The 22,960-nt window shown below is 34.9% G+C and overlaps 2 protein-coding genes across 2 annotated transcripts; one reads left to right on the top strand and one right to left on the bottom strand.

The window, feature by feature from the left end:
- The first annotated feature begins 9,115 nt into the window (after nucleotides 1-9,115).
- Nucleotides 9,116-10,094, top strand: LOC148862105 (uncharacterized). The gene has a single exon (XM_088983569.1). It carries the CDS (start codon nucleotides 9,302-9,304, stop codon nucleotides 9,959-9,961), a length of 660 nt encoding a protein of 219 aa, XP_088839695.1. The 5' UTR covers nucleotides 9,116-9,301; the 3' UTR covers nucleotides 9,962-10,094.
- A 10,641-nt stretch (nucleotides 10,095-20,735) lies between these two features.
- Nucleotides 20,736-21,964, bottom strand: LOC148862104 (uncharacterized). The gene is made up of 2 exons (XM_088985314.1): nucleotides 21,606-21,964; nucleotides 20,736-21,451 (listed from the first exon to the last, which is right to left on the bottom strand). Exons 1-2 carry the CDS (start codon nucleotides 21,854-21,856, stop codon nucleotides 21,019-21,021), a joined length of 684 nt encoding a protein of 227 aa, XP_088841440.1. The 5' UTR covers nucleotides 21,857-21,964; the 3' UTR covers nucleotides 20,736-21,018.
- Between the last annotated feature and the right edge of the window lie 996 nt (nucleotides 21,965-22,960).

Genomic DNA, 22,960 nt, shown 5'->3' with positions numbered 1-22,960 from the left:
TCTGTAACATGAAGACCAGCCTTATTCTCTAGCATGTAAAGTCCATCAGCCATACGACCCCTACCAATCGTCCTCCTCGAGGTCAGATCCTGAATCACACAATGAGAAGGGAAAAAAGGTCATTGAGCAATTTAAGGAATTAGTAACACTACTAACATAGAACAAATTAATGGAAAAATTTGGAACATGAAGAACATAAAAAAGGGTAAGGCCAAGAGGAAGAGAGAGAGTTCCTTGATTAGATATGGAAGAGTATGATCCATTGGCTAGTCTCACATTGTCTCTTCCAGAAAGAGGGTGATAGGTTTGAAAGTAAGAGGACGTACCGGTCATATGTTTTGATGCTCCAGAATCAATGATCCATGGAGAGTCAGGGGTGTGAGAAGCAACATGGAAAGCAGTGGTAGGGTTACCTGAGGTAGATGCAAATGAGGTCGAGGGAGGAGAATCCATCTGACGAATTGCTCTACCATAGAGCTCTAAATGGTCATGGAAAGAATTCATAATGTCCTCCCTCGGGTCAAGTCCAGTGAGATGTGTCTGAGTCATAGTAGAAATGGGGGGCTGATTCTCCCGAGTAGCCATGTTGGCCATGTGATGTTTCTTTGTACTTTTCTGTCCGTACTTCTTATTCATCTCTGAACCTTGCTTCTTAGTCAGATCTTGAGCTCATTTTGGTTTTCCATGAAGATCCCAATAGGTATCTTTGGTGTGTCAGGGTTTCTGGCAATGAGTGCACCACAAATTTTCCTTATATTTTGTTTTTTTCTGGAGATCTCCTTTCCGGGAAGAAGATCTCACACCAGTAGATACACCTCATTTTGTAACTAACACAACAGCATCCCCACCAGGGTTGTTCATCAAATTTCTTCTGCTTTCTTCAGATTGTACAAGAGCATAGATTTCTTGAACAGAAGGGAGATCCTTAGAGCTGAGAATCTGAACCCTGATAGATTCATACATAGGATTCAGACCATGTAAGAATGCAAACACCCTTTGCTGGGAGGCAAGCTGTTTGTACTTCTTAGCATCCTCATCACACTTCCAATCCACACTCTGGTAGTGATCCAACTCCTTCCAGACAAATGTTAAGTCAGAGTAATAAACCGATAAACACCTCTCCCCCTGTCTACAAGTAGAAGATGCTGCCTGCAGTTGATAAATTTTGGCATAGTGTTGCAATTCTGAATATGTAGACTTTGCTTGTTCCCAGATTTCATTCGATGTTTCAGCCCACATGAAATTCTTCTTGATTTGATGTTGCATGGACACCAAGAGTCAGAACATAACAATATTGTTCTCCTGATTCCACCTATCATATTCAGCACTCCCAGAGGATGGTTCTTTTATCCTCCCATTAATATAGCCTATCTTCCCCCTTGCAGTGATGTATAGTTTGATCCCTCTTGACCACTCTAGGTAATTTAAATCATCAAGAGGGACAACAACCATGGGAAAGGATAGGTCACCCCCACCCATTCCATTCAGCATTGAGGAAACTCCAGATGTGGCTGAATCTTCACTGCCCATGATATCTGAATAAAAAGTTGAAACAGCAACCAAAAAAGGCATAGCCGTACAAGACTATTTCAGAGATAGGTCCTTCTGACCACCGGTTTCACTGAGAACAAAAGAAAGAGCACTGTTGTTATAGTACAAGAACAAGTCCTTCTGACCTACAACTTCACTGAGAACAAATAACAAACTGAACACTGGTGTTGTAGTACTGAAACAGGTCCTTCTGACCTACGGTTTCACTGAAACAAGTCTGCACACTGCTGTTGCAGTACAAGAACAGGTCTGAATGACCTACTTAGTAGGGCTTAATAAGATTGATGTTGAGCAGACAATTAGTTAGCTAAAACAGGCCATGGAGATCAATGGATAGAATAGGTTTGGTTCCTAGGCTTTGATAGACTTAAAACAAGATTTGAAATGTTGAAACCCTTTTGAAAGTCAAGGATAAGATCCCCAAACCTTTAGATAATTTTTTTTTAAGTTTTTAGTGTTATGTTGCAAATAATCAACTACCCAAAATTTATAGTCAACTACCCTTGATAGCCAAGGCCATTGTCAAGCAATAACCAACTACCCAGAAATGTATAGTAAATTACCTTGATAGCCTAGCCATGAAATACCCTAGCACTATGCAATAGTCGGTTACCCAAAAGCGCATAGTCGACTACCCTTGATAGCCGAGGCATGAAATGTCCTAACACTGAGTTGTAGTTGACTACCTGAAAATGCATAGTCAACTATTTCTAATAGGTTGAGTTTGAATCAGCCAACTAAATGGAGGAACCGGTCGATCGAAGGAGAAAAAAGATTCCTTTGTCTAACAAGCAACTACCAACTCATTGTAATGGACTACTTTGTCAGATCTTTTACTGTTTGAAGGCATAACAATTAGTTTTATTTTTGGGTATGCTATCTTCTTGAGGACACTCTAAATCACTTCTATGAATGGTAAAAGTTCTCTAACAACTAGAAAATGGCCACCCACTCTCCATCCTCTTTAAATGAGAGGTTCTATCTATAAATTCATAAGAGCTTGCATTGTATATATTGTATAGATAGTAGAGGGCAAGTTTTTGCAAGAGTTCTTTCTTTTCTAAGAGATTTCTGAGCTTTAATAGTTTAAATTGTGAGAGAATCTAAGAAGCCATTATCCTTGTATAATCTCACCAAGCTATTGTGAATCTCTTCACTACACTAAGCATCTTAGTTTGTTAATCTCTTGCATTTGAATAGTTTGTGTTGTATCTTATTATATCTACCTATTAAGAGGCCTTGTGTTCTGTTGTATATGAACTTCATTGTAATATCTTTGTAAACAAGAGGTGTTCAAAAGTGAGAACACCATCCAATGTTTGATTGGCACCTAGAAGTCTAATCTAGTTTGGTAGACACTTGTAATTTCTACCAAGTTAGTTGGGATAGAACTTGCAAGACTGTCTAAGATATTAGTAGAAATCCTCAAAGGGTGTTTAAGATAGAAAACATAGGTAGGGTTTGTCAAACCTCTATAAAAATTGTATGTGTAATTTTTTTTGCTATTTCTTGATTTTTATTTCTTACTTTACCTTCAAGTTTTTCCATTTACTTGTTACTAACTACTACTAACTTCTTGATCATTGCCTAAACTTGAATATTTGGCTATCTTGTAGTTCTTGTTCTTTACTTTAGTTTATATTCTCTTCAACTACTAGATATAGATATCTTGGTTACTTAGCTACTAACTTTACTAACATTCTACTAACTACACTGACATTTACTTTCAATAGCTGTTTGTGTTTATCTCAAAGAATCATTCATCTCTTTAAGTGCATAGCCCATAATTGTTTGTGCTCATTCTTAGGGATGCAAATGGATCGGATCCATTTCGAATAAGGGTATATTTGAATATGATCCGACACTATTCATGTCGGATCCGGTCACATCTAATAGCACTCGATTTGAATTTGAATATCAATAAGTCAGATCTTCAGGCCTAATCCGATTTGACTTGTTTTCTTTAAAATTTAATAAATTATTAAAATAAAAATAAAATGTGCTGATTTAAATAAAGTAAAAAACAAAAAGTACAAGTATTTTTTAATTATTTTCATCATATATATACATGTTTTTATAAAAAAAATAAATAATATAACAAATTTATAAAAATATATTTATAAATAAATAAATAACATATATATATGTATTATATATAATTATATTCATAAATATATAATATATATCGGATTGGATCTTCTTGGATCAGATAGGGGTGATCTGAATCCGATTTGATCCAAAGATCCGAATTTGACCAAATAGGATCGGATCAGATCATGATCCGACCAATTTGCACCCGTACTCGTTCTTACATTTGAGTAGTTTGGTTTGTAATTACATATTAGCCTAGTAGAGGCAATATCTTTGAGGTTTATTAGTTCATCTCACTATATTTTCTATATTTGGATCAACTGGGATAGCACCCGTACGTCTATCCAAACCTAGGAAGATTAACTATTGTAAAGGTTTTTCCCGCACCCGTGAAGTCTAGCTGGTTTAGTGAAACTCCTAGGTGGTGTGCTTGGAAAGAGGATGTTGGTCTAGTTTGGTTCAACTTCTATAAATCCTATTTATATTATCTATTTACTTGTTTTTGTAGTTCTTTATATTTCTTTTTGGTATTGTTTTATTATTTTGTTTTACATAATTTCATATTATTACTCTCTACTATGCTTGAATAGCGTTGATTTGGGTTTGAAAAGGTATTAGTTGGAGAGGAAATATATAACCCAATTCACCCTCTCTTGGATTAGGCTACCTAGGCAACACATTGTACCTTGGTCCCTGAACCCAATAGGATTCTAATCCCCATTGGGCTCATGCGTCACTAAGAAAACTTGTTTTTCTTAACAAGTGCTAGGTTTCCTAAGTTTCTCGTTCCAAAAACTATTAGATGCGCAACTCCATCTTACTACTTAGTGAACCAAATTGGTTTGGCCTCCTTTAAACATGTTTCCACAAGTTTAAAATCAATCCAAAAATCTAAAGGACTACAACAGAGAGAGAGAGAAAGAAAAGTGAGGAAATGAGATAGTTAATAATAAATATTTATATATTGATGCTTTTTTTGAAGTTTTTTATTACTTTAATTTTGGTTATGCTTAAATCTAGAAGTTCAGGGGGGGGTCTTTTTTGCAAAACAAAGTTCAGGGGCTAAGGTGGCATTTGATAAATCTAAAATCTGAAATCTGAAATCTGAAATCTAAAAAGAGACATATGCTTTTTGACATTTTAGAGGCTCTGAATAGAGAAGGTTGTTTGTGTGGATCAAACCTTCAGCATATGAAATTTGTTAATTTTACTATTTTACCCCTAAAACATACTATTTGGTAATTTTGAGTTCAATTTGTACTATTTCATAAAATATAATTTATTAAATTCAAAATAATATTGAAAAGTATGAACAAATTATGATAAATTATAAAAAAATAAAATTATTAAAATAAAAATAAAATTGAATATATATATAAATTTATAAATTAAAAGTAAATTATTAAAAGTTAAAATAATAACAAAAATAGTAATAAAGTTCATGAAGCAATGAAAAAAAGTATTTAATAATTATCAAATTATTAAATTAAACCTATTAAACTATTTAATAATTAAAATTTTCAAATAATTAATAATTAACACAAATAAAAATTATAAAAAAATAATTTATTATAATAAGAATGCCGTTGCAACTCTTTGCAGCGGTGGTGGTGAGAAGACAAGGAGAGAGAGAGAGAGAGAGAGAGAAAGAGGGAGAGGGAAACGCCGCTATTGAGAGTTGCAACAATGGTGGCGGGAAGACAAGGGAAGAGAGAGGGAGAGGGTGAGGGAAATTGAACACCATTGTAACACTTTGCAGCAGCGGTGGCGAGAAGACAGGGAGAGAGAGAGAGAGAGAGAGAGGGAGAGTGAGAGCGAAAGGGAGAGCGGGTGTGGAAAATCGAATGCTGCTGCAACTCTTTACAGCGGTGGTGGTGAGAAAACAGGGGGAGAGAGAGAATGGGAGAAGGAGAAGGAGAGGGAGAGGGAAACACTGCTGCTGAGAGTTGTAGCGGCGGTGGCGGGAAGACAAGGGGGGGGAGAGAGAGAGAGAGAGAGAGGAAAACACCGCTGTTAAGAGTTGTAGCAACGGTGGTTGGAAGACAAGGGAGAGATGAGAGGGTGAGGGAAATCGAAGATGGGCATTTTTGTCTTTTGATGTGGTATGAAAAACGTCTGAGCGCATTAAATCATTGGCCTGCCTCTTACAAATTCAGATCTAAAAATGCATTTCAGATCTGAATTTTCAGATTCAACCCAAACATAAATGATGTTTGAAAAACAATATTTTCAGACTGCTTTAGAGGTTTAAAAAGTGTTATCAAACACCACCTAATTGTCACTACCCCCAAGTACAATACAGGTGTAAGTTGAGTGGGTTAAGTTGAGTTTAACGTCAACCCAAGCCCAACCTTAAGCATTAATCTTTAATACTCGATCTCGAACCAAGCTGAAGGTCAAACCCGGTCAATCCATCTCGAGCTTAGCTCAAAGTAAAACATGCATGTTGTATTTTTAAACTTTCATTAGTCATTTATCATGGCCCTCTACAAACCCATGATTCAAGGCTGCACTGCATGACATGAAACTATCTGACCAACTTTTGTCATACCATCAAGCCTTTACCTATGATGATTCCCTAATATCCATTTTTCGTATATCCCTCCTTGGTGGAGATCCACCAGCTCATCAAATACAATTAGCCTTACAACACATGGAACCCTCCTTAGCCACCCAACAAAATATCCAAATAATTGCCCCAACTTTTCACTAGCATAACCTGATCAGCCAAGAAGGCCCACCCATAAGCAAATGACTAGCTTTTAAACTAGTGTCCTCTCCAACCAAAAACTTGCCCGGATCAAAATCCTCATCTCTCACGTCAAAATCCTTTAACCATTATCTAAGACCCACTAAACTCAAGGATCAGGCTCCTTCTCATTCGGCGGTCTTGTATAACAAGTACCCCTTTCAATTCAAACTCGAGAGCAATGGTAGCCCTACCGACAGGTTGGGGCTGTCAGGCCAAATAGGATCATGGCTTGGAATTATTAGGGCTTGGGGTAGGCCTTGGCTGTTCATGCTCTATGATCCCACATTTAGGATCATATTCATACCCTAAAAATTCTAGGGTTTTTTGGACTGCACTCCCCCTTAGAAATGGGATTTGCAGTCCCCTCCTAGTCTTTTAATAGCCCTCTCTATACACCCATTCTGCCCGTAAATCTAGCATTAATCCATGAACAGGATTCCAGTCCACCCCTAAAAATCCTAACTCCAGCTAGGGATGGACTGAATGGTAAAAACCCCAAAATTCTATTCATTTTGGAGACAAAATTTGTGTCTAGCATAGTTACCCTTTCCTTAATCGCAAAGTCCATAATCTGGAGCAGTTTGTCTCTCTAGGGGCCCTTATTATTGTTGCATGGTTGTGCATGGAAGTCTTGACGAGAAAGCATAAATCAAATGTTTGGAAAGAAGTGTTTACCTGTGTGTTGGGTTTTAACAGGAGATTTCAATGCAATCCTAAATCTTGATGAGAAATTTAATGGGAGGAACTATATGGCCAGGGACTTACCTAGTTTTAAGACTTTGTTATGGGACTTTAGGCTGTCTAAGGGGATTCCTTTTACATAGGACAAATAAAAGATAGGGTCATGGTTTTATTTGTGCCAGGTTGGATCTTTTTTTTTGGCTTGTATAGATTGTTGGAAAAGGAATCTAGAGGCTATGGTATTTAGAGAAGCTCCCTCAGGGTCTGATCATGGGCCAATGGTCCTTCCTTGCTCTCCTTTAACCAATCAAGAACCACACATGTTTTTGTTTTGGGGCCGTTAATTTGGATTTTCCACTCATTGTGAAGATGTGATAAATTGGGGTGGGGTGTCCATGAAAAATCGAACTTAATCGAAAAAACTGAACCAAAAAATGTGGTTAATCAAATCGATCAGTTCGGTTTTCGATTGATTACCCTAGAAAAAATGACAGTTAACCGAATCGATCGGTATATATATTTATATATATTTTTAAATATACATCACATATTTTTTATATATTATATATATAAATATATGCATATATTATATATAATTTATTATTTATAATATAATATTATGTATATGTATATAATATATTATAAATATAAAAGCTAAAAAATCAAAGAATCGAACCGGTCAAAAACCAAAACCAACAGACCGATTAACTTGTGACACTGATTCAATTTTGGTTTCGAAAAATTGAAAAACCAATAAAACCGATTCAATTTACAAAAATTATCCATAATTCAATTAACCGAATCATAAACACCCATAGTGATAGCTTAATCTGAGGGGTTCAGTGAGCATGCTTCCCCCTATGGACGAAGTTTGCTATAGTCTTAAGGAGTGCTCCAATCATCTTCACGGATGGAATAACTAATAAGCACCATTTCAATAACATTGATGATTGGGTCAGGGTAGCAAAATGGAACCTCCAAATGTATCTTGAGCATCTAGAGAGATAAGTGACTCCAACAGGAGGAATTAAATTATTCTAGCATTAGAAATCTAGAATAAGATGGATTAAGGAAGGTGACCAAAATACTCTGTTTTTCCATCAAATAAAATTCTAAATAAAAGGGCTTCAAATAGGACTCTTCATCTTCAGTTGAATGATGAGAGTTTGATTAGCTTTGAGTTTCTCGTATTGAGTTTGAGGCAGAGATCATTCAGTATTATTCCTCTTAGTTATTCTCGGCTTAGAACTTGATCTCTACTAGGACTAATCATATTTTCAATTCCATTGCAAAGAAGTTCGCTCCAAAGGTAGCTTCTAAGTTGTCCCTTCCTTGGTTTTTAAAACCGATCTGGAGATCGAATCAGTCAGGGGTTTGATTATCGGGTCAAACGGTCTAACTGTTCAAATTGAACGGTCAGTCCATTCTGACAATAAATAAATAAATAACGGTCAAAACTGTTTGAACAGTTAATCGCTTGAGTCAATGATTAATAGACCAAAATCAATAGTTTTTTGAGAAAATTCGGTTTTTGAGAAAAACCGAACCAGTTCCCGGTTTTTCAATCCGACCGTCCGGTCCCGGTTTTGAAAACCATGGTCCATTCTTTTCGTTGAAGAAGAAATCCACTTTGTAGTCTTATCAATAGCGCCTTCAAAAGCATCGAGCCCAGATGTCTCATCCTTTTTGGCTCTTCCACATGGCAACATGGTTTGCAATAATTTCTTCCACGTGGAATATCTTAGCCCAAAAACTTTGCCACGTGTCTAAAACAAAGCCTTTTTCATATACATATTTTAAACTCAAAAATTGAAAATCTGCGAAGATTATTAACGACATTTAGGATAGATCACGGTGGAATGGATCAGTCATAAGTACAAACATAAATGGATCACCCAAAGTTTTGTGTCCCTCATAAATGGATTTTCCCAATGGTTCCTCCACTTGGGCAAAAAAGTGGAGTGCTGTCAAAAATCAAAATGAGAAACCAAGTTCATTCAATTATACCCCAAAATCACCCATGTGCAAGGCACGTGCAAAATGAGTGCACTTCTGACCATTCGATTACGGTAAAATGGAATCAAATCAAGCACCAATGGAAATATTAAACACGTGTAAAGTAGATACTAATCCAACGGCCATCATTAAACCTAGATGGTAATTTTTACATCACTGGCTCACTGCCCAACTGTGAACCGTCAACAACCTCCTTGTCTATAAATTATAATGGAAACTGGAATCGGCAAGAAGTCGCAATTCCAACGAATCAATGAGGATATTTCAGTAATTTCAAAGTCCACCGCGTCTACAAAATTCCTCATCTCCGAGACTCCTCCGACCCATTCAACTAATATTCGTCGCTCGGCCTTTTCCAGAACCAGAGACAGAGCCTCGAAGCAAAGAATTGAAGGAGAGAGAGAGATGGCAGCTCAAGCAATCGAGAAGTACAGAGAGAACGCAGAGATCTACAACGGAAAGGCCCTCTGCAAGGAAAAGTCGCGGCAGCTGCTGGAGGAGATTGCGCTGCCGAAGGGTCTGTTGCCGCTGGAAGACATGGAGGAAGTTGGGTACAACAGGGAAGCCGGGTTCGTGTGGCTGAAGCAGAAGAAGAGCACCCAGCACAGTTTCAAGCGCATCGGGAAGAATGTGTCGTATGGGACCGATGTTACGGCCTTCGTGGAGAACCGTCGGATGAAGAAGTTGACTGGGGTCAGGAGCAAGGAGCTCTTGATTTGGGTCACCATCGCCGAAATCTACATCGACGATCCCGCTTCCGATAAGATCACTTTCAAGACGCCGGCCGGGATCTCCCGTTCGTTCCCCATCTCTGCTTTCGAGCTCGAAGAGGAAGAAGAGAAGAAGAAGGAAGAATCCGGCAAGAACTGAACTGTATTGCTTCTAAGAATTGTAAGGGAGTTGTACTTTCTATAGATGGGATCTCTACTGTTACTCTGTGTAGAAGGCCGATATAATTAAAAAGGTGAATAAAAGAATAAAAAAATCAGGTTCGGTTTTCCTAGATTACCCTTACCTTTATATATTGGAGAAATTAATTACACTTTAAATATCATATGTAGATTTGTAATTTTATATTTTTATCATGTCTAACTAGTGTCTAAAATTATTAGGAAAGGATCAAATTTGAATCACAATTTATAAGATTCATCGGGTTGATATTAAATTCGGATCACCCTAAAATTTTATAGAACCAAATCCAAATGGGAGATGGAATGAATCCAATTTGAACCACAATTTATAACACCCATCGGGTTCATATTGGATTCAGATCACCCCAGAATGTTATCGAACGGAATCGGATCTCGATCCCTTGCAGAATTCGATTTGATCCCTTTGCACATGAAATCATCTCATTGGTTCTGGTATAGAGAAAATGTTTCGATGCCTTATCTTCAATGCCATTCAGTCAACGCAGTTCAATTAAAATTGACGTTCTCTTCTAGGGGTGATCATTTCAGCCCGGCCAGGCCAGGCCTGGCTCGGGCCCGCGTTACATCACGCCCGTAAATTTTAAAATCGGGCTTGGGCTTAATATTTCAAGTCTGGTTGGGCCAACCCGCATACAATTAAATTTATACCATTTTTTTGTGTATAATATATTGTGTATAATGTATATAAGAGTGTAACTTGAGCGGGCCTAGCCCAAGTTCGAACCGACTCGACCCAGAATTTTACACGGGTTGGACTTGGATTTTCGGTCTTTGGGCTGGGCTCGAGCCCAAGGTGTCGGCCTTTTTTAATTTTTGGGCCAGGCTTTGGCCTAGCCCTTAGGTAGCCCAAGCCCGGCCTGAGTCCAGATCAACCCGAGCCTAGATATATTTGCATAAATACATAGTTACATATATATATATACATACATATTTATATATATAACTTTTGTATAGATATTTTGCATGCATATTTACATACATAAATAAATACATCTATATATATTTGCATAAATACATTTATATATGTATCATTTTAGAGTGGGTTCATTGATCAACCTGAGCCTAGATCGGGCTCATGCCCAACCCAAGTGCATCAAATTACAAGGCAGGTTGGGCTCGGGTTGGAAAAATTAGGCTTGACCTTGGGCTCAGGCCAGGCTCGGACCTTAAGCCCAAATTTTAGGATCGGGCTTGGGTTAACCATAAACCTGACTCAACCTGCCCCACTTGCAACCCTAAATGTATACATATGTGTACATGCTATTTTACATTATATTATATATTTTATATATAAATATTATAATATGACATGTATAATTTATATTATATATAATATTTTATATTATATAATGTATAAAATAAGTTTATATGCATGTTATGTCATTTAATATAAAATATTATGGATATGTAATGTTTTATATGAAAGGCATTGGTCTAGAATCAGGCCTGGCCCGTGTAGACTTGAGTTAGGGCTTATGTTTCAGGCTCAAAACCCCAGGCCCGGGCCTAATCTATAGCCCTTATCATAAGTGCAAAACCCGGCCCGGCCCATGATCACCCCTACTCTCTTCCAAACAGGGCTCTATGGTGGTGTTTGTCAAAAATCATATTTTTTTCATACAAGAAGACAAAAAAAAATGGCATTTAAAAGATCATTCAAGAATGTTACACCAAATGTCAAAATGTTTCTTATCTAATAAGCAATTATTCAAAATAAATGCTTATTTAAAAGCGCCTTTAGAAAGGAAAAGGGCCCTACACAGGGTAGGTCTGCAATTGGGGTTTTGGGTTTTTTTTAATGTATGTTTGGCATTGATGTTGTAGATACTATGCTGATGTGTGGGTTGAAAGCACCTTTCTCAAAAAACAATGTCTTTTTTTTGTTTAGAAATGTTTGCTGTCATATAGAACATTTCCTGGAGCAATAACAACACCTTCTGTTTGGTACTAATGCTCCATATCTGTTTTCAACACTGATACTCATTATAGGAAGTCCACGTCATTGCCACATCATGTCCTCATTGGCAGCAACGAGCTCCAATATAAGAAAACGTCAAATTCGGCATTGCTCCAAACCATGCATTCTCGATTTTCAAGGCATGGCTTGGAGCACCATTTTTTATGGAAAAACGGTTCCAAACATATTGGCATTTCCTGGAGCACCGTTTTTTCCAATGTAGTGCTGATGTGTCACCGTTTTCTAGAGCAATGGCTTCGATGCCAAATAGACGCTTAGTATAGTCCTTTCTAATGTTTGATGAGGTGCAACTTTTTCTTTGAAAAATATGAAATGGGTTTTAGGCTCCATTTGTTTGCGATACAAATGTTGAATTGGGGTATTTATATACTTGGTTTGCATTTGCAAATATTTGTTTGACATGTAAAAAAGTAATAATTAAGAGATCAAAAATGTATTTTCTAACATTTTTGTACTATACGAAGAGAGCATTATTTTACCTATTTTGTAGATACAATTTTGTGCTCTTCATAATTTTGCTATTTGACCAAAGTTTAAGGAAGTGGAATAGTAGTTGAGCATTAATGATGGGACCCATGCTTTGCATTGATTTCAAATAAACAAGATGAGTGCAAAAACGGTTTAAAAATGTAAATAATATTTTGCACTCATGAACCAGAAAAAAAAAAGGTAATTATGTAGAGTATATATTTGCATTTGCATTACAATCAAATGCAGCCTTATATTAAAAAAAGCCAGCCAAGTGTTATTTTTGAGTGCTTTTGGTTTTTTAATGCAAATTTTGGACTTTTGCTTTTAAGTAAAAAAAAAAAGTGTTTGCAACTTTTTACCAAGTATAACTTTTTAGGTTAAAAAAATCAATTTTGTCCTAACGAAAACATATTTAAGCTTTTTAGACACCAAACTAAACTTTTTTTTTTTCATATAGGGCCACCTTCAGGCCTTTCCAAACCGGCGTGAAAAAGTCGTAAAATAACGACACTAATTAATAGGGAAAAGTACCGATTAACCCAACTCAGAATTTACTAGCCACGAAATACAGGAGGAATGCATCTTAACCGTGAATTGATGTCAAATTCACGGGCAGGATGTGGTTTATAGGGGGGAAGAGGGCTAATCGTAGAGGGTGGCTGAAATTCAAAATTCTGCATCATGTGTATTATACTTTTTCCTAATTAATAAAGAGAAAATCTATGGCATGAAAAAGATATAATATAGAAATAGTTTTGACCACTCAAAACCAAAGTATGAATTTTGACAAATAACACCTGATTATCACAATTATAATTTCAATTTATTGATTAATTGCTCTTCGGACCATATCTTTGTCATATCATAATCGAACCCGAACGGTGGAGGGCCCAGCAGCATGGCCCACTAAAGTAATCAAATTTCACATATTCCTGGACCGACCCACACGGCCCACAAGAATTATGGCGGGTTATTACTAGGTCCCACGCATTTATTTATGGGCCCAGTGACCTAGGAATCAAGATGCTGCTTTGATATGAACTGCACTTAATTTCTTTCTCCCCTATCATTTATCTATTTTATAGTTTTTTAATTTGTATTTTTTTAATTAAATAAAATAATTTAAATGAAAAGTTAAATTTAAGTTTTAAAGACTTTTATCTCTCCTCATTAACTCATTTGATTATCTTTCACTAATCATTCTCATTCCATTAAATTTATCTCCTCTAATAACATTTTCCACTAATTCTTTCTCCTTTGACTTACTCCATTAAATTGCTTAAAATTTATTGATTCCTTTTCCTTTTCTTTCTTCTTTACCTATTTATTTTTATTTTTTTTCACTCTCCCTTCCTCATTATCTAATAAACCAAAAGCAATTTGCTTGTGGGTGATTATTTCAGTTTGACCTTAGCTCGTGCCTCAAAAATTATAATTTAAAGCCCAATAAATAGAATTAATAAAAAATTACTGAAGTCAATAAAAAATATTAAAATTTTACAATTCTTTATCTAGCAATTATTAAAAATTAAGAAATTAATAAAAATTAGTAGTTTGTAAATTAAAAATTAAAACAAATTTGAATTCTATTTAAAATAACTAATATTGAAATGATAATTCAAATTAATAATAAAAAAGTAAAAACAATATTAAAAGTAATAAAACAAACCATTTGCTTTGAATATAAAAATTAACTAAAATAATAAAACTAATAATGACCCAATTAGAAATGTCATAATACTCCTACTTAGGGGTGATCATTTATAACCTAGCCTAACCTGGCTAGACCTACAAATTTCCATGTTAAAACAACCATCTTCTTATAAGATAGATTTAGCTCAAATCTATACCAAGTCCACACATAATGTGGGCACTGGGCAAGGCCTAAGCTAAGCAACCCCTAAGCTTGACCTGAAAGTTATATATTATATTTAGATAACAAATTTTATATTAACATATAGATAGAAATTTTTATATTTTTTTTTCCAATATAATAAAATTAAATGAAAATTTTAATTTGTAAAAAAAAATTATAGTTTTATAATTAACATGGGTAAGTCTGTCCCTATCCCAAGCCTAGACAAATATTATTACGCTTGGGGTGTGGGTCGAGTTAGGCCAGGCAGCCTTAAAAACTGTTAATACACTATCAAAATCTAGTTTGTGATCTTTTACCTTTTTATTTTTATTTTTTGGTTCCTTGGGCTGTACAAATGGGGATAGCCCACTCCCCATAGCTCCTTTAGCTACTTTATTAATAATTTCTTGGCCTTTTATAGTCCACTCTCCCTTAGAATTGTTTTACTAATTCCTCAAATGTATTTATCCCTACCCCCTGTAAACACAATTCCCCCTTCCCCACATGATTTGGGAATCTTTCCTCTCTTCCCCTTGACACTGACCCAAACTAATTGCATTATGAATTATGAGGGGGACTGAACTCAAATTGCCCATAATTTTTATCTTAAAATAGTTAAAATCCCAAAAGTAATGTATGCATGAGTTGTACTCAGTTTGATTTGATCCAATTACAAATGTCAAATTGCTCTTATGGGTGCAACTTGGACAGGTTGGGCCACGTTAGGGATTAACCCAAGCCTAAACCAAAGTCTTAAACTTATAGCTCAGGTTTAGATAAATTTAATTATGACTACAACCTAATTTTATATATCTACTAATATTTAAGTATTTTAAATGTGTAAGTAATATTTATAAAAATTTTAACACTTAATAATTAATAAGGTAAAATAAATAAAATAGAACACTAATAGATAATATGAAAAAATAATTATTTTTATCAAGTATTTAACAGTAATTTATTATTTTTGCAAAAATAATTAATGTAATTAATCTGAATTACTAAATTACTTTTGTAGCAAATTACTAAAATAAAGATTATTTATTTATTTAAAACAATAATGTATCCCTTCCTTATAATAGTTGTTAGTTTCCGTTGTTTCACTTTCCCTTGACAAATGCCATGCATTGCATGGGTCCCTCCTAGTCTATATATTACAATTAGTCTTATCATGTTAGTAGCCTTTTCCTTTCTCCCCTACAACTTATCTATTTTTCGGGATTTTTTTTGAATTTTTATTTTTAAAATTGAATAAAGAAACTCAAGTAACTCATCAACTTTAAGTCTTTAACACTTTCATCTTTCCTTGTTAACTCAACCATTAACTCTCTCTCTCTCTCTCATTAACTCCTTTGATCATCTCTCCTTATTATTATTCCATTAAATCTCTCTCCTCCAATAACTTACTCCACTAATTCTCCCACCTCTCAATTACTCTAATAAATTGCTCGAAATTCATTGACTCTTTTTTTTTTTTTTTTTATTCTCTCTGCTCTCCTCATTAATCTAATAATTCAAAATAAATTTTCTTAGGGGGTGGTCATTTTAGTACATCTTAGGCCCAAGCCTGCATCAAGCCCACAAATTTCAGGGCCAAGCTGGAGCCTAATACTTCAAGGCTAGCATGGGCTCAACCCAGCCTGTAAACAAATAACAATTTAAAAATTAGTTAACAAAAGTATTATAAATAGTTAAATCACCTAAAAATGATGAGAGAGAGAATTCCAATTATTTGTGTAGGCCTCTTCCCTTATATAGCCTATTGTATTCCAAAGAGAGAGAGAGAGAGAATTTTACTCTCATCCAAATTTCATTTATTTGTTTCATAGTCAAATTATATATAATTGTTTAATTGTTAGAAAATAATAATTTGAAACTTAATAACTAAAATTAATGAAAGACTACTTAAGTTAATAAAAATATTAAAATTTAACAAGTTTTTATCTAGTAACTATTAAAAATTAAGAAGTTAATAAAAATTAGTTGTTCATAAATTATAATACATTTGAATTCTATTTAAAAATAACTAATATTAATAGGATGGCTAAAATTAATAATAAAAAGTGAAAACTATTAAAAGTAATAAAACAAACCATTTGCACTCCATATAATAATTATAAAAATTAGTTAAAATAATAAAACTAATAATGACCCGATTAGAAATGTCTTAAGACTGCTAGTTAGGGATGATTGTTTATAACTTAGCCCAACCCGGCTAGACCTACAAATTTATGGGCTCAAACAACTATTTTATTCTAAGCTAGGTCTAGCTCGAGTTTACACCAAGCAACTATTTTCTTCTATAGCCGAATTCTTGCTTTATGTCTTGGGCAAAAACCTCTAGTACTAGAACCTTTTCTCTTGTATATATAGTGCTCTAGGAGTCCTAATCCAATCCAAAAGGAAACTTTCCAACCAGTTGAGAGTTCTAACATCTTAAGAAAGAATCCCATTGTGGAATTATTCTCCTAACTAATTATAGAAAATATCCAATTCGGGTCAAGGTAGTCTCACTAAAGAATTTCCTAATCCAAATAGGAAACATATATTTCAACAAATCTCCTTAAAACAAAAGGGTTCTCTTAGTATGCTAAGTCGAGATCGACCTTGTATGGTGTATGACCGCTAAGATCTCAGTCTAAATTAAATTTAAATAAAATCCGATGCCTCATAGGTGTGGTACCCACTATGACCGAATCCATTATACCCAATATAGTGAATCATCCACTAGTGATCGAGTCTAGCATCACCACAATAATGTCTAAAATTATGTTAAAAAGTGTATGCCTTTAGTTCTAATAATATATTGTAAACAACATTTATTGTGGATAAAATTAGCACATTTATTATTTCATGTTTTAATTATACCCCTAAGATATGTATTATATGAAACTCATGTAAGCTTAAATGTTCTCAATCAATGATTTAACTTGGGGTGTTTATCATGTCAAGATTGACATTCCTGTGCCACCCAAAACTATGGAGCAATTTGTGTTAGTTGCTAGAGTTGAACCCAAGGTATAAGAATGGGTGTTTATGAAATTAACACTGAATTGGACCATTTACAATTTAGTCCTAGACCTTGGAGCTGGTAGATTGTTTGAAAAGTTACATGTGATCTCCTAATTTGATAATGATACTACATTAAATATCATACTAGTTTATTTTTGATATACCAACTAGTGAGATCTTTTGGGGAGTCAAATATCTAGGTAGGATCAACAATTTTCTCAAATAGAGAAAATAGTCTAATTTACATTATTTTTAGTGGACAATGGATTTTGCAAATGGTTATAATCTTGGGATCGGTTTGAGTGGAGGGTGAAGAGGCCCTTCCATGTTGGCAATGCATTGATATTATTAGTTATGAAACTGTGTGCAAATGTCTAATTAGGTAAATATGTGATGAGTCCTGGGCTCATAAGATAATTGAAACCTAAGTTCACAATGTTAGACATTATTGGGCTAATTTATGCCCAAAACACTAGTTGATGATTCATTGGACATAGTGAATTCAGCCATAGTGGATTCCATGCCTATGAAGTGTTGAATTTATTTATACTTACTTTGGACTAAGATAATTGGTGGGTCCCACACCCTACAAGGTCGACCTCCACTTGGAATTCAAAAAAAAAAAACATTTTGCTTCTAAGAGATTTGTTGAAACATTTCCTATTTGGAATAGGAAACTGCCTAGTAAAATTCCTATTTGGAAAAAATTATCGATTGGGATTCTCTCCAAAGAGGTTAGGACTCCCAACTTGCTGGAAACTTCCCATTTGATTGGATAAGGACTCCTAGAGTTTTTGTTAGAAATGAGATTTTTCCATATATTCATTCAAAGTCAGATGTAGCAATTAATTTCGCATTATCTTTGTTAATAAAATATTAAACTTTTTCACAAGGCATGTTATCTACACTTTACTTTCTCCTTAAACGTTGTGTCCCTACGTAATCAAATAAGGCATCTAAATGATAGATGAGATTTATCATGGGAGATCTAGATAGCACAGTTTCTTATAGACCTAAAATATCCTAAAGGTGAATCTACACCACTGACTTTAAAGGTTAGCACATGGATGGCTTTCACTAGGTGGAATAGTGGGATCTCATCCATTGAAGTAATGTTGCCCATTTATCCTATCCCAAGAGGGGACAAATTGGGTGATAAAAGCTTTTTCCCCAATTAAAGCCTTCTAAGGTGATGGATGTATAAATGATTCAATGGAAAGCTTCTGTGTGTGTGTTATACAAATGTACTAGAAAGTAAAGCAACCAAATTAAAGTAGATAATAGATATAGGAAGAGATTACAAGAAAGTAAAATACAAAAAGATTTTTATAGAGGTTCGATTAAACCCAAGCCTACGTCATTTTTTTGGCAACCACTTAATAATTCCACTAAATTCGACTGGGCTTATTGGTGCTAGTCAAATCTTACAATTAGTAGGGCTTTGTACTTTCAAGACCTTAATCAGTTGAGCTTCTTAGGCCCCATTCGTTTTTTGGTAAGTTATTTACCTGGTTAAATGCAGTTACTTAGGTAAGTGCATTTACCCATGTTCTTTTATTTCTCGTGTAAATAAGGCAATGACCATTTTAGTCATAAAAATCCATTATTAAAAAGGGCATTTTTTGTCCCGTTCAAGTGTTGGCAATTTTTCCCCTAGGTGGGAAAGTTATTTACCCACCTAAGAGATGAGTATCATTTATCCGGGTAAGTGGTACCTAAGAAAATAAACTTTCCCTAATCCCTACATAAATATGAAAAAAAAACATGTGATTCTTGGTTAATGGGAACCAAAATCCCTTTGACTAACTTTCCCCCCTCTCAAAATCCGGAAAAAGAACACCTCGTTTGTATCAATCCAACTTGAATAGTTGACTTATAGGCACTAGCCACACCTATAATGGTGTTATAGTCTTTAACACCTCAAGTACAGGAGATATTATAATTTAAACTCAAAAGCAACAAATATGCCTCTCAATAGGCAGATAATAACAAATACAAAATAAACTAGTTTAAAGCAAGAGAATGCACAAATAAATATAGTCTCAACTCTTAAAGAGATTCACAAATTGGACTTGGTCCAATCTAATTTGAGATAACTTAAGTTGGGCTTATTCCAACCCAAATCATGTAAAAAAATCTCACATGATACATTTCTTTTTTGAATGCATAAGATCAATAAGTAGAGAAATCGGTAATTCCCCTATAATACCCAAAAAAAAAATTAAAAGTAAAAAAGAAACTAATGATAATAGTGGGAAAAGTGAGTTGTGACTTGATTGGAAGGGATATTTGCAACTTTTTCATTAGGGGCTACTTATTAAAACATAAAAGTATTAAGAAGCGAAAACCTAATTTTTTATTAGCTAATTAAAGAAACCTTCTCTGAGATAAAGATAATCCATCTTTGGAGAATCGAGGTGGGGCTAATGAGAATTATATGAAATCTTAGATTATAACAAAGTGGACATCAGCCAATTTTAGGCCTTTCGAAGCTAGCCTTCTAATGACATTTTTTAATAGATTTTGGTTTCAACTCTTAATTTGGATCTGCTCCTCACACCTGGCGCCTCACAAACTATTATTCACGAGATATATTCCCCCATTTGTGAGTGATCCCAATTCATTGAAAGATTATTGTCGTATATCTTTTCTTTATAAATAAAGTAATTATATTAGAAGAAACAAATATTTACAAAGTTTTGCACATTAGGTAGCCCGTTGGGATTAAATACTGTCTCATTTTGATTTTAATATTAAGCAGGTAAAACATTCCATGCTTAATAAGGAAGCATTTGGCGTTGTCCCGTGCCTAACTAACCTGGGGTGTGACATCCCCAAAACCCTCAAAATCAATAATTATTGAAAAAATGATTTTTGTAAATCAATACTCCAACCAAACAACCACTTAAGACATTGCATTGCAAGAGAAACCATAATTTTAGCGATGGAAAAGGGTTGGACAAATGTTTGGCTTGAAGATAATTCAAAGTTAAAAGGGGCAAGAATCAAGATGGTTGACGAAATTGTAACTTGTTACACTGCATTTCATTTAAAGAAATTCGGGCTGTGCCAACTGATACCCTTATGGCTTTATCTACTATAGCCTTCTCTGAGGTCTTTCATCATACACCAGAACGGAAAAGTAGAAAAAAAATTAAGAGAGCCTACAACAAACCCTTTTACAGATTTACCATCTAATTATGTGTATTTAATTTGTTTCACAAATGTAGCGTGAGGTGATGTTAGGGTTCTTAAACTGTTTGTTAGAAAATATGGTGGAAGTACTCTTGATAATGGCTCAAGTGACTTGACTTTTGCTTTGCCTTTTAATGGGTTGGTTTTATATGTGTATGTGTGAGGTGGAATATAGCAAACAGATAAAGAAACTCAAAATTATAGATAAAACAGACACAATTTAGTGATGTTTATTTAATCTAGAAGCAGGGTTAGGAGTAGGAATACAGCCTAAGGACAGGAAGAACAGAGTGATTGATTGATGAAAGTCTCTCGATACAATTCGACCACTGAGTTTTATATCTCAAGACGTTTTCTTTTTTTTTTTTTTTTTGAGATCTTTATGAAGAAAGTAGAATCCCATCAACTTCACATTCACAAACTGCCCATCAGTTGGTTTTGTAGTTTGTACATGAAATTTCAAAGCTGAAATTAGTTTAGCTTACATGGCTGCTGAATCGTCCTCCATGTCAAACATCATCCATATCTCATTCACTCTGTTCTGAAACTCAAATGGGGAGTTGTACTGAGCAACAGTGTACACCGATGTGGGATCAGCCCGGCCTTTTTCAACTGCAGACGACCAGCTAGTGCCGGCAAGACTGGCCTGCAGTGCCGCTGCTTCCTCTCCGACATTCTCGTCTGTTACGAATCCACTAAATTGTCTTACTGCTGCATGCACAGGACCCCATTTCTGAGAATGGAGGCCTTTTGCCGGAGGTGGGTCTGCTTGATTCACTCTCGGGACATAAAAGCTAACCACAAAGGATGATTCACAGAAGGGTCCATCGCTAGGGGAGACCTGGGTGATCACAGGAGCAGTCATCTCTATCTTCTCGTCGTAGTCATTCTTCCCTTGGATGTAATCAAATAGCCTGTGAAAAGGAATCATGAAAACTGAAAAAATCAATTTACTGGGTTCTTTCAGAGAAGGGAATGGATTCCATACTTGTTCTCTGTTAAAGAACAGAAGAATCAATCAAATACTAGAAAATTAAAGAAAGATGAAAAGTGGGTGAGATTTCTTACTGTAGAAAGCCTGTTCTGGTGGCGTCGACGAGGGAAATGTCTTGGATGGGAGAAGTCGACATCCAGACAGTGGAATTGTAACGACGAACTTCGAAACCATTGCCGACATGAACTACATCGAAGCTCGGGCACTCGATACGACTGCAAGTGGGTGGAAATATCCCGACGCTATCATGGTTTTCCGACCAAGGCACGATGCTGGAGAGGAGCCCGAAGAGAAGCGATAGCCGCTTGAAGAGATGGGTAGCCATGGCAACTTCCCTATTTCTGACTTTTGAGCTGCCAAAATTGAGGCCTTTACATGTAAAGATACATGGATGATTTGAGAAGGGAAGCACTCAAAACAATAGCCCTTGCAAGCATTCTTAATTACAGGGGTGCAAATGGATAGCATCATCATCCGATCCGAAGTGCGATCCTATTTTGTCGGATTCGGTTTTGGATCCGACATTCCGATATATATTATTTATTTATTTATAAATATATTAATTATATTATATTTTTATAAATTTATTATGTTATTAATTTTTTATAATATATATAATGCAAAATAATTAAAAGATACTTGTATTTTTTTTGTTTTTCTTTATTTAAATTACCATATTTTATTTTTTTAATAATTTATTAAATTTTTAAAGAATTGATCAGATCGGATCATATCCGAATATCCGACTTCATTATCAAATTTGGATTCAAATCAATGTTTATGAGATTGATCAGGTCTTTGAATGGAATCAAATCTATCATTCAAAATATCGGATCAAATTGAATATGCTCTTCATAGTATGGGATCAATTGATATACCCTAATTTAAATCCAATCCAATCCATTTGCATCTCTCTACAAAAAAAAATTGAAACTCTAGAATTAGAAGCGTTTTTATCTTGATTTATAATTGGTTTAGAATCGTGTGTTTCAAACCTATGATAATCCTAACCGATTATTGTACACATGGTTTTTAAAATTGAATCGATCAGGGTCCGATTACTAGTTCGACTAGTCTAACCATTCGACCCGAATGGTCGACCCGTTCTAACAAAAAAATTTAAAAAAATTGAAAAATAGTCAAAACCGTTCAAACAATTCGAACAGTTAACCGGCCAATTCAATGGTTTGCTAACTAAAATCAACGGTTTTGGTGAAAAACGGAACCAGTCACCTGATCGGTTTCTAGTTTTTCCGGTCCAACCATCCGGTCCGGTCTGGTTTCAAAAACCATGATTGTACATGTTTTTCTTATAATTTTCGTAATATTTTATTATATAAAAGGATAAATTTTATGGAGAATATATAAGATAGTTTTGATTAAAAATACTATTTGTCAATATATAAATAATTTATTATTTTATTACCAT

This window comes from Nelumbo lutea, chromosome 4 (assembly GCF_056320005.1).
Source record: "Nelumbo lutea isolate HS-2025 chromosome 4, American lotus-T2T, whole genome shotgun sequence".
Classification (NCBI taxonomy): Eukaryota; Viridiplantae; Streptophyta; class Magnoliopsida; order Proteales; family Nelumbonaceae; genus Nelumbo; species Nelumbo lutea.
The sequence above is the reverse complement of the archived record's forward strand: the minus strand, read 5'-3'. Positions and strand labels throughout refer to the sequence as shown.

Coding starts and splice junctions, on each gene's coding strand:
- LOC148862105 (XM_088983569.1), top strand. CDS start 9,302: ATGGAAACTGGAATCGGCAAGAAGTCGCAATTCCAACGAATCAATGAG.
- LOC148862104 (XM_088985314.1), bottom strand. CDS start 21,856: ATGGCTACCCATCTCTTCAAGCGGCTATCGCTTCTCTTCGGGCTCCTC. Junction 21,452..21,605: donor ACCAGAACAGGCTTTCTACA/GTAAGAAATCTC, acceptor TCCTTTTCACAG/GCTATTTGATTACATCCAAG.